The 12,010-nt window shown below is 41.9% G+C and overlaps 1 protein-coding gene across 1 annotated transcript in view; it reads right to left on the bottom strand.

Annotated features, from left to right (window-relative positions):
- The window catches only part of Prkcq (protein kinase C theta), a 134,705-nt gene that overhangs the window by 23,297 nt on the left and 99,398 nt on the right, over positions 1–12,010 (bottom strand). Inside the window, exons 13-14 of the mRNA XM_050150573.1 lie at positions 3,280–3,371; positions 1,243–1,305 (exon numbers count right to left, since the gene is read on the bottom strand). Of these exons, the coding sequence (XP_050006530.1) occupies positions 1,243–1,305; positions 3,280–3,371 (155 nt within the window). The remainder of the gene's footprint in view (positions 1–1,242; positions 1,306–3,279; positions 3,372–12,010) is intronic.

The following is a 12,010-nucleotide window of genomic DNA, read 5'->3' as shown; positions in this document are numbered from 1 at the left end:
ATATACAACACACCCATGCACACACCACACACATACACACATCACATATGCAAAAATATACCTTATACACACACCACATACATACACACACCACACATGCACACACATACACCTTATACACATACCGCGTACACCACACACATACACACACAACACATGTACATACATACACCTTATACACACATACACACACCACACATACACACACCACACCCATGCACACACCACACAATACACACACCACAATGCACACACACACCTTATACACATACCACACACACCCACACTACACACCCACACATCACATATACACACACACCACACATACACACACATACATACACACACAAAAGACTTAAAAGAAGCTTAAGTTTATACTCTAGAGTGTGCATCTCAAAAACTTGAGTTTTGTGATGCTGCAGAGAGTACCCTCACCAGGACATATCTGGAAATGGAGTGTTCTTATGATATGATTTTTTTTTCTGATAGCAGAACCATATTCTGCAAATACCAAAGCCTCAGTGTTGACCAAGGCTCTATTCAGCCTGCTGTCTGCAAAAAGCCAAGTGTAGGACAATGGAACTTTTAATGGTGACTCCAGGTCATGGCTATTCCAGACCAGGCCCCTGTGTTGGTTACTGGCAGTTCAGCCAACTCGTTCCAGCTCCTTTTCCTCACCCCCCCCCCAACAGTGAGTCTGGAAACTGGACATCTGAAAACTAACATTGAAGATTTTATGTTAAATATGCGTCAACTGTGTTTTGAGTGTAGTATAGTATTCATCTAAGAGCTCTGGCAGCAGAGAATGAACTAACACCATGCAAAAGAGAAATTTTGAATTTTATCGTAGAGGGCAGTGGAGGTGGTCTGTGTGCTTCTGTAGGGTGTAGTCATGAGTTTTCATAGACGTTGAAAGAGCTTCCTTCTCCCATACAAAAGGAAATATTGCATAAACATTTCCAGGTGACGTAAAACAAAAGGAAGAGGTACAAAAGACACAAAGGCTAGAGAAAGCAGAACTAAAGCATCAGAGTTGAAGCAAAGGCAGGAAGAGAAGAGGGAAAGCCCACACAAGGGCCAGAAGAAAGAAGGATGAAATAAAACAGAACCTCTGGCTTCTAGGATTAGAATCCCAGAGGGAAGGATTCTGGGTGGGGGCTGTCCTCCCAGGACACTTTTACACCAATCAACTGCAGTGCTGAAATGAACCGGGCGGTGGAATCAACCCAGAGAATGGCTCACCTGTAGACAATTCCTTTGGAATGAAGAAACTGTAGACCAAGGATGATTTCAGCAGCATAAAACCTGTCAGAAAGACAGTCAGGACACAGCATGAGTATAGGAGGAGCAGGGCAAGAGCTCCAAGCCTTGTGATAGTTTATGTATATTCAACTAAATGGCACACATGCGCTTTTGCTGAATTCCAGGCAGGAAGATGTCACCCACTCTGCAGGTAACACAAAGGTTCCAACTCACCTGGGGTCTGCCCAGAAAGCATCATTTAGGAGCTGGTGAATCTGCTGTTTGCTCCTATCTCCTAAACTGCGATGCCCACACTATCTCAAAACCTATGCAAACGTGAACTGTAATAAATAGTACAGTGCAGTGGGAAAAATAGTTTTCTCCTTTACTTTACATTCTGCCTAGAGCCCACAGAGCCCAGTGCCAGGCCGTTTCCAACATATCCGGCTAGAATATTTTCATATTGATGTTGTTAAGCTTGGGCCAGAGCTATAGACTGAGAGAGCTATATATCCTCTCATATATAGGAGGATATGAGAAGACAGACGGTGATAAGCTGTTCCTCCTCATCGGTGGTGACAGGCTATGTCTCTCTAGTGGGATTAAGTCAGACATAAGGGAGAGCTTCTTGGAAGGGGAAATTTGCTGGGTCCTAGGAAGGACGCATTTAGGGGACAATAGGGGCAGCAGGTGTTCTGGTTAGCTTCATTCAAGCTTTATAGAACCCTGGGGGGACAGAATGACTCGCCCCTCTTCTCGTGCAAGTGTGCAATGCCCAGGGACTTCTGCTCAACGCTGCAGAAACCTGATAACATAATCACAGGTTCTTGGCTGAAGGTGCCTGAAGACGCTGGGAGTGGCCAGTGCCCCCTTCTCGAGTTGATAAAACAGCCACGGTGCTGGGTTTTTGCAGAAGCTGGTGGATCCAGTCCATCTTTCAGCCCAGTTCTGCCTAAACCACTTTAAGTGGTCATGAAGAGGTATATGATAGATTGCCGAGCATCGAGGGAAAAAAGTTAGTATGTAGTTATTTATTGTGCATTCATGTATGTATATATTTATTTATTGTGTATCATGGTGCATGGTGCATGTGTGCAGATCAGAGGATGGGACCAGGTCATGAGGCGCCCTTACCTACTGAGCCATCTTGCCAGCCCTAGCTATCATTTGTAAATGATGCTAAGTCCACTGCTTGTATGTCACTGTGGGTTTATCAGGAGGGAAGCAGGACCAAGGCTAAGGGAAAAACAACACCTGCAGGTGAGCTGCAGGACACAGCTGGTAGGACCCGCCCTCCTACCAGGGAAACAGCTGGCTCCACTAGCATCTCCAGCTGTTTGATGCCAGAGAAGGGGGGGGGTTATTTTCAAACACAGGAAGGGCTGAATGCTTTGTAACTTCCCACCGAGCTTCCCGATGACAGGCTGCAGCTCAGTGCCACTCCCAGGGTCACCTGAGACATCTGGGTTCCATTTCACTGCTCTTTCCAAAGGATTCATATTTGCATCTGTGCTCAATGAGTTAGGAACTTGATGGACTGGAGAGGGTTCCTATGAAATGAATGAACTGTTTGATTCATGTTGATCTATTTCATGAAATAAGACAGGAGCGAATCTCAGTTTTATAAAAATGGGAAAATTGTTGGCTTGTTTGACATGATTCCCAAGTATTTACCTTGTTCTGGGATTTAGGCATGCCAACCAATAAAGTAAGAAAAATAATCTATGAGGGGGTTGGGGAGATGGCTCAGTGGTTAACAGTACTTGCTACTCTTTCAGAGGACCCGTGTTCGAATCCCAGCACCCACAGCAGGTGGCTCACAACTGCCTGGAACTCCAGTTCCAGGGCATCTGACACCTTCCTTTGGACTCCAAGGGCACTGCATGCACATGTGCACAGACACAAATCCAATCACACACACAATCACAAAAACTAAATGGTAAAAGACCACATGAGAAAAGCAATCCGTCGGTGGGTGCTGGGTCCACATAAACACCAAGAATACAGAACATCCCAAATACCAAGTGAGGCTCTTACGTGGCTCTGGAAAGGTCAAATTTGTGGCAACTTTGGATGTGGTACATTAAATCTCCCCCATTGAGGTACTCCATCACGAAAAAGAGGTTTTCCTAGGGAAAAAAAAAAGCCAAACACCAAGTTTTAGCACTGAAAGAAAGAAAAGTTGACTTTTCAAAGAGATTAGACAATTTTAGAGAAATGAATTCTATCATGACATTTTTCTCAGCTGAGTTATATTGTTGAACCCCGGGGCATGTGTGGAATCCCCTGGGAGGATGGTAACACACTGTGCGCTGTGACCCATCTGACGGGATGGGGTCTGTCTGCTGAACTCTGGGCAGCGTGGAGCACTTAGTGGGTGTGGATCACCCACTTGCTACAAGAGACAATGTGGAGGATGGTGTCTGGGTCTCTGACACCAGGAACAGGGTGGGGACCTCCATGTTAAATGACGTTCAGCCAACACTCAGTGAGCATGCCCTGTGAGTGATATCCCAGGTCTTCCATCAAAGAGTCCTCAGTCTTGTCATCAAGTTCGTGTATTACACTCACGTCCACGTCACTCGTGGCAGAGGTAGCCATAGTTTTTGAGCATGTAGCTCCTAGCATAGAATGAGGGCCCTGCCTGGCATTAGAAATCCAGTTCTCATAGGCAGTACTCAACAGAAAGCCTGGAAAATCCTCAGGTGACAGTACCAGCTATCAGAGGTCCTAGATACCAACCAGATCATGTTTCACCAATACTGTGAGACGCCATTTCTTCCAGAAAAACAGTCACAGATCTTTGAACACCTGGATGCTTAAGAGTTTTTAAGAGCCACGGCGTCACCAACCCATGAAGTGTGGAGACAGTGTGTTTATGCACGAATTTGCACTTAACCTCAACTGAGTGACTTTTTAAAGAAGCCAGAGTTAACTTTATGTCTGGAACTGAGACTAATTGGGTATTAAGGCAGACAAGGTAATGGTTCAAAGTGTTCTGGCCTCATGCTAACATTCATTGCCTGTCATCTGTACTGAGGCCACATTTCCCCAGAAAGAGAAAAAGCTAAATATCATGGCAATTATCTTGATAATTCAAGTAATGTATCCATTCTCTTCTTTCAAAGTTGACTAAGATAAACTTTTTAGATTCTACTACTTGAACTGCAACACACAAATACTCTCTCTCTCTCTCTCTCTCTCACACACACACACACACACACACTTTTTTTTTGGTCTGCTGCACACAAGCCAGAATTTCCAATTCAATCACTGTAATTTAGCCCTGACATTTCAAACAAGAGTGGCCATCTCCCTCATCTGGAGGAACCTGCATTTCCTTGGCACACATTTTCCCCACCGTGATTAGTATTTAAACCACCTCCAGCCTTTACCATTTTCACTCAGAACTTTACTGGCCTTGAACAAGCCATGGCACTGGCATCTTTCTCTCATATGTATGATTAAACTCACATGCCAGGAGCTTGGGGAGATGGCTCAGTGAGTAAAGTTCTTACACTGCATGCAAGCACACAGACCTCAGTTCAAATACTAGTACCCATGTAAAACAGCCAGACTTGGTGGTATGCATTTGCCATACCAGTGCCATGGAAGTGGAGACATGTGGATTGCTGGGCTTCTCTGGCTGGTCGGTCTAACTTCTCTGGTAAGTAAACATCCGGTTTACTTCTAGCCTCCACAGGTTGTGCACACTTATGTCCCCATGCACACTTGTGTACACATTCACCCTTACACACCTACCCACACTTAAAACCAGTTGGTAAGATCATCTGAAAAGGCAAAGGTTGTTCCTTTTTAATGTCAGGATATGAACGGGGCCCTGCAATGTTTGTTTGGATTTCACAGTTTATACACCGTCAGTTTAGATTTGGAAAAAGTGGATAAAGGAGACTGGTGGGAAAAAAATGTAACTCTACCCCTCATATTTCACACATTCTTCCTGTGACAGGGCTTTGTGAAGGTTGGGGGCTTAAGGAAGGACCTGGTCATTGTCCTCTGGGTTCACTCTTCTTAGCTCAGGAAGAACCTTTCCACTTGGCAGGGCTTTTCATAGCAACTCAGAAGGGGTTCAGGTCGGCTAGACCTGACTGGTCCCGAGCAAAGTTCTGTTTTATTACTCTGCTGTGTCCCCGAGTCCTTTCTTCTTTAGCTTTGCTGTGTGGTCGAGGACAGTCTTGACAGCCTACAAGCATTCATGACTTTCCCCAGCACCCCCAGATCTCAGGAAGGATCAACCAAACTAGTTTGGTCAAGAGCCGGCTTCAGTCTTTCTCCAGTGAGATCCTAGAGCTCCCATCAATTCTCTGATGACAGAATCCCAGTGTGGTGGCACAGACCTGTAATTCCAGCAATCAGGAGGCCGAGGCAGGGGATCACTATAGAAACAACCTGGGTTACAGAGTGAGTTCAAAGCCAATCATCTACGTAGTACTATGTGGGATTTGGAGTTTGGGGATTCCGTTTTTTGAGCATTGATAGCCCTTTTAAAACTTGAAGCCATTGTTGCAACATTGGTACAAACAACTTTCATCAGTGGCCAGGGAAGGAGGGCTCAGAAAATGACTTTTGTCTGACGTGAACCCCTTCAGAGTTGCTATCAAAAGCTCTGCCAACTGGAAAAGTCCAGACTCAGCAAGGTAGAGTTAACCAAGAGTGGGAGATTCAGTGTAACCAATAAAGCATGGCCTTTGTCTCTGCTTAGAGCTGATTTCAAGTCACCTTTATTTTCAGGCTAAGTTCGTTAACCTCTCCTGGGCTTCACTTCGTTTCTGAAATCAGGAAGTTAATGTTTGGACCTCATAGGATTGTTCTAAGTATGAGATGAAAGGATCCTTGTAGAAAGCGAACTTCGAGTGAGCACCTTGCATGCATTGAGTAATTGGTAGCTGCAGTCATAAGATAACAAATGGCCGGGTGGAGGTGGCATATGGCTTTAATCCCATCATTCGGGAGGCAGAGGCAGGCAGAACTGAGTTTGAGGTCAGCCTGGTCTACAGAGTGAGCTCTATAGCCAGGGCTACATAGAAAAACCCTATCTCAAAACAAAACAAAACAACCTGAAAAAAAAAAAAAGCAAAACAAGAAAATGAATGAAATTAGTTAATACTAACAAGCAAACATAACGAGATGCTTTTTAGAGAAAGACTGAACAGTCCCATGAGAGAAAGAAGAAAACAGAATTGGATGTCCTCTCCTAGGCTGGTCTTGTGGTTCTGCTCCCCAGCTGAGGGAGACACAAAGGAGCTCAATGAGAGGGATGTGGGTTGGGCTGACTTTATGTCTGTGAGACCCTTAACTGGGACAAAGGATCTTCCCAGGTGTGCAGTAGCTGAGCGTTAACAGGATGAGGAATGGAACACTACAGCTCTGCCCCCGTTTAGAACTCATGAGCTCTGGGCGCAGCATCCATCAAGTGGAAGGTATAGCATCTGAGCGCAGCCCAGCCTGCTGCCAACCAGCCGAGTGATGGAGCCCTGCCAACCCCGAGCTTCGGTGAGAACTATTTGCTAGAACCTTCACTAAACACCACATATTTCCATATTTTTCTCTTTTCTTGGGGAAAAGATGAAACTAACAGACAATGCCCTTTCAGCACATTGTACTAAGATCTACATAAGACTTCTGGGTAGTAACTATTAGAGGATGCCAAGCTTATAAGCTCCCAGGAGAGATGGCTGCCCAGACATAATACACATTTGATGTATAATTAAGAAAAAGTGAATAGTTTTCTTTTGTGGACGTCCCTCAAGTGAGATGGGACACACAGTTGGCTTCCTTAAAGACTACCACGTTCTCCCAAGGAAGAAGGAGCAAAGGGCGGGGCTTCCTCTGCTTAGGCTACTAGGGTATACTTACAGAGCTTGGCTCTTAGAGGAACGCAGGTGGCTGTATCTATTATAGATATGTAGGGTACCCAGGGTCCTGGTTGAATTATTTAAATTATTTAAGTTAGTTCTTCCATGGGCAAAGGATGGAAAGGCAAAAGAATGTGATGTTTAGAATAAATAACCAAAGTGGTAGGACAAGGCCATTTTGACTGGTCATTTTACATGGTTTTTTAAAATGTGCATCTCTTTGAGAAAAACAATATGAGGTGCTCGCTCAGAGGACAGGACTGAAGCAAGGGAGCCAATTGTGATCCCTGGAACTCTGGCCTCTATTAAGCATCCAGGATCTCTTTAAGTAACAAAACGTAACACTTAAAAAGAATGACCTTTATATTAGAAAGCTATCTTTGAGCTGATGGGTTCAGTCAGTCAAGGCACTTGCTGCCAAGAGTGAAGACCTAAAGTGGATTCCCAGATCCCATAGCTGATGCGCACACACACAGCACACACACACACACACACACAGACACACACACAAACATCAAACACATATGTAGAAAGGTCTCTGTTCAATTTGCTCTCCAAGGAGGAAAGACATTACAGTTATCAGCATCACTGTTAGTATCAGATTAAACACTGACTCACAAAGTGAGCACTCCTCCAGGGCTTTCTACTAACGCTACACTCTTCAGAATGCAACCCCCGAATGTCCTTCCACTGTCCGCTGACTTTATTAACAGAACAGGACAATACCGTGTTGTTCCCAGTTTGTGGTTAGCAAGAGTCAGCCCACTTGAGAGTGAAGGTGTCTCAGAATCAGGAATTTACTGACTAATGCTGAGGGGTCCTGGCTAACATGAGAGGGTTTGATGTGTCATCCAATGACGTTTAATGACTGTCCAACTTCCAGGTTGCAGTCATGATATGCACGAAGTCCTTAATGCTAAGGCCTAAAAATGAGCAGGTCACATTTCTTCTTGCTTTACTGTGATTTCCTGACAAGTGACTGGTGTTCTGTTATGAGATGGTTGCTAAAACCTCTGTAGCTGTATTATTATTATTATTATTATTATTATTGTTATTATTATTATTATTATGTGTATGTGTATGTGTATCTGTGTGTGAGTATGTGCATGAGAGTTCAGATACCTTCTAAGGCCAGAAACATTGGTTTTCCTTGGAACTAGAGTTACAGGCAATTATGAGCCACCTAATATGGGTACTCTGTAAGAGCAGTATGTGCTTCGGTTGTTTCTTTGATTTGCTTGCTTGAGACAAAGTCTTTCTATTATGTAACTCTGTCTAATCCTGAAACTTGCTATGTAGATCTGTATGGCTTTAGATCTACCTGCTTCTGCCTCTTAAATGCTGGGAATAAAGATATGTGCCACCTCTGGGCCTCCATCACTTCTCTAGTCCCTGTGGCTTTGTGCCATTGTATTCTTGGTGCCTTAAATGGTGCTTCTAGTCTGTAATTCTCTTTCTTTGTTGAGTCTTTGGGTGGTTTGGGTGTCAGGGTGACTGTGGCCTCACAGAAAGAATTTGGCAATGTCCCTTCTGTTTCTATTTTGTGGAGTAATTTGAAGAGTATTGGTATTAGCTCGTTTTTTAAAGTCTGGTAGAATTCTGCATTAAAAATTCTGGTCCTGGGCTTCTTTTGATTGGGATACTTTTAATGACTGTTTCTATTTCTTTAGGGATTAATCTGATATTGATTTAACTTTGGTAAGTTATATCTATCCAGAAATTTGACAATTTCTTTTAGATTTTCCAATTTTGTGGAATGTAGGTTTTTGAAATATGACTTAATATTCTATGGATTTCCTCTGAGTCTGTTGTTATATCCCCATTTTCATTTCTGCTTTTGTTGATTTGGATCTTTTCCCTCTGCTTTTTAGTTAGTCAGGTTAAGGGTTTATTTATTTTGCTGATTTTTCTTGAAGAACCAATTCTTTGTTTTAATGATCCTTTTTATTGTTCTCTATGTTTCTATTTTGCTGATTTCAGCCCTTAGTTTGATTATTTCCTGCCATCCACTCCTCTTAGGTATGTCTGTTTCTTTTTGTTCTAGAGCTTTCAGGTAACATCAATGCAAAAGTACTCTATAAAATACTGGCAAACCAAATCCAAGAACACATCAAAAAAGATCATCCACCATGACCAAGTAGGCTTTATCCCAGAGATTCAGGGATGTTTCAACATACAAAAACCTGTCAATGCTATCCACCATATAAACAAACTGAAAGAAGAAAAAAAAAAGCATGATCATCTCATTAGATGCCAAAAAAGACTTTGAGAAAATCCAACACCCCTTCATGATAAAAGTGTTGTAGAAACCAGGGATACAAGGGACATACATAAAGAAAATAAAAGCAACATATGGCAAGTTGATTGCCAACATAAAATTAAATGAAGAGAAACTCAAAGCAATTCTACTAAAAACAGGAACAAGACAAGGTTGTCCACTCTCTCCATACCTATTTAATATAATACTTGAAGTTCTAGCTAGAGCAATAAGACAACTAAAGAAAATCAAGGGGATACAAATAGGAAAGGAAGAAGTCAAAGTATCATCATTATTCACAGGTGATATGATTATATACATAATTAACCCCAAATATACTATCAGGGAAGTCATGCAGCTGAGTTCAATAATGTGGCTGGATAAAAGATTAACTCCAAAATATCAGCAGCCCTCCTACATACAGAGAATCAACACCTTTTACAACAGCCACAAATAATATAAAATATCTTGATATCTAACCAAGCAAGTGAAAGATCTATATGACAAGAATTTCAAATCTTTGAAGAAAGAAATTGAAGAAGATATCATAAGATGGAAAGATCTCTCATGTTTATGGATCGATAGAATTAACATAGTAAAAATGGCCATCTTACCAAAAACAATGTACAGAATCAATACAATACCCATTAAAATTCCAACACAATAATATTCAAATTTATATGGAAAAACAAAAACCCAGGATAGCTAAAACAATTCTTTACAAAATACAAAATGTGGAGGTATCACTATCCCTGATTTCAAGCACTACTACAAAGCTTCACTAATAAAAAATGCCTGGTATTGGCATAAAAAAGATAGGTGGATCATGGAATTGAATTGAAGACTCAGACGTAAATCCGTACACCTATGAATACCTGATTTTTGACAAAGAACTCAAAATTATACAATGCTAAGAAGAAAGCAACCTTCAACAAATGGTATTAGTCCAACTGGATGTTGGCATGTTGAAGAATGCAAATAGATTTATATCTATCATCCTGCACAAAACTCGAGTCCAAGTGGATCAAAGATCTCAACATAAATCCAGATACACTGAACCTGATGGAAGAGAAAGTGGGAAATAATCTTGAACGGACAATTTCCTGAACAGAATACCAATAGCATAAGCACTAAGAATGACAATTAATAAATGGGACCTCTGATTGAAAAGTTTCTGTAAGGCAAAGGACACCATCAATAGAATAAAACAGCAATGGGGGAAGATCTTTACCAGCCCCACATTCGACAGAGGGTTGGCTGATCTCTCAAATACATAAAGAACTCAAGAAACTAGATACCAAAAAAAAAAACCCCAAAAAATCCAATTTAAAAATGGGGTATAGATCTAAACAGGAAATTCTGAACAGAAGAAGCTCAAATGGCTGAGGAACACTTAAGGAGATCGTCACCATCTTTAGCCATCAAACTAATGAAAATGACTCTGAGATTCCATCTTACACCATAAGAATGGCTAAGATCAAAATCCCAAGTCACAGCTCATGCTGGAAGGGATGTGGAGCAAGGACAACACTCCTCCATTGTTGGTGTGAGTTCAAACTCGTACAGCCGCTTTAGATGTTAGTGTGGAAGTTTCTCAGATAACTGGGAGTCAATACCACAAGACCCATCTATACCACTCTTGGATATATACCCTAAGACACTCCATACTACCACAAGCACACTTGCTCAACTATGTTTATAGCAACTTCATTAGTAATAACTAGAGACAACTTAGAAGTCCCTCAACCAAGGAATGGATAAAGAAAATGTGGTACATCTACACAATGGAGTATTACTCAGATGTTGAAAACAAGGACACTAGGAAATATGAAGACAAATGGATGGAACTAGAAAGAATCATCCTGAGTGAGGCAACCCAGTCTGAGAAAGACAAACATGGTATGTGCTCACTCATAAGAATATATTAACTGTAAGATAAATGATAACTATGCTACAACCCACCCACCCAGAGAGACTAGGAGGGTTCATGGAAGGATGCCCAGGTCTCCCTGGATGCATATAAAATGAGAAGCAGCAATTTTCAATCTCAGTGGAGATGGAGAATTCCTCGAGGCTCACAGGGCAGCTAGCCTGGAGTATGCAGCCACGACAATGGGAGCCAACATTGGAGATTATCTCCTGACCTCCATTCTGCACACATGCCACACATATGTTCACTATACTCTTACAGAATTACTTCAGTATACAGTTTGAGTACTCTGAAAAAAACTGAAAAACAGCTTAGTGGCTTTGCAAAGACCTGCAGGGGTCTGTGTGTGAAGGATCACGTTACCTACAGCTTCTACAGGTGTCTTTATCCTTCGCTGGAGAAAACATATGTTATCACAGGATAATCTAAATTTCTTTGTGTTCAATTTCTTCATTACATACAGCTAAAATTTTACCTGTGAAAACTCTTTTTTAGGTAATGATGAAAAGGGGCTAAAATATATACAAGAATACAGATTTATAAATCAAAAAACTGAAAAAGTATTTTTTATAAAAAAGTTTTAATAATTTCAGTAGCTTTCCTTTTTGTTCTCTGTCTCCTCAGAGTGGGGATTACAAATATATGCCACAATGCTGGGTTTTTAAAAAGTGGGTTCTCGGGGTTGAAGTCAGGTCCTCAAGGAAG

This window comes from Alexandromys fortis, unplaced genomic scaffold (genome assembly GCF_014885135.2).
Source record: "Alexandromys fortis isolate MF-2015 unplaced genomic scaffold, M_Fortis_MF-2015_v1.1 scaffold_69, whole genome shotgun sequence".
In the NCBI taxonomy this organism is placed as follows: domain Eukaryota; kingdom Metazoa; phylum Chordata; class Mammalia; order Rodentia; family Cricetidae; genus Alexandromys; species Alexandromys fortis.
Note: the sequence above shows the minus strand (reverse complement) of the source record. Positions and strands in the feature narration are given on the sequence as shown.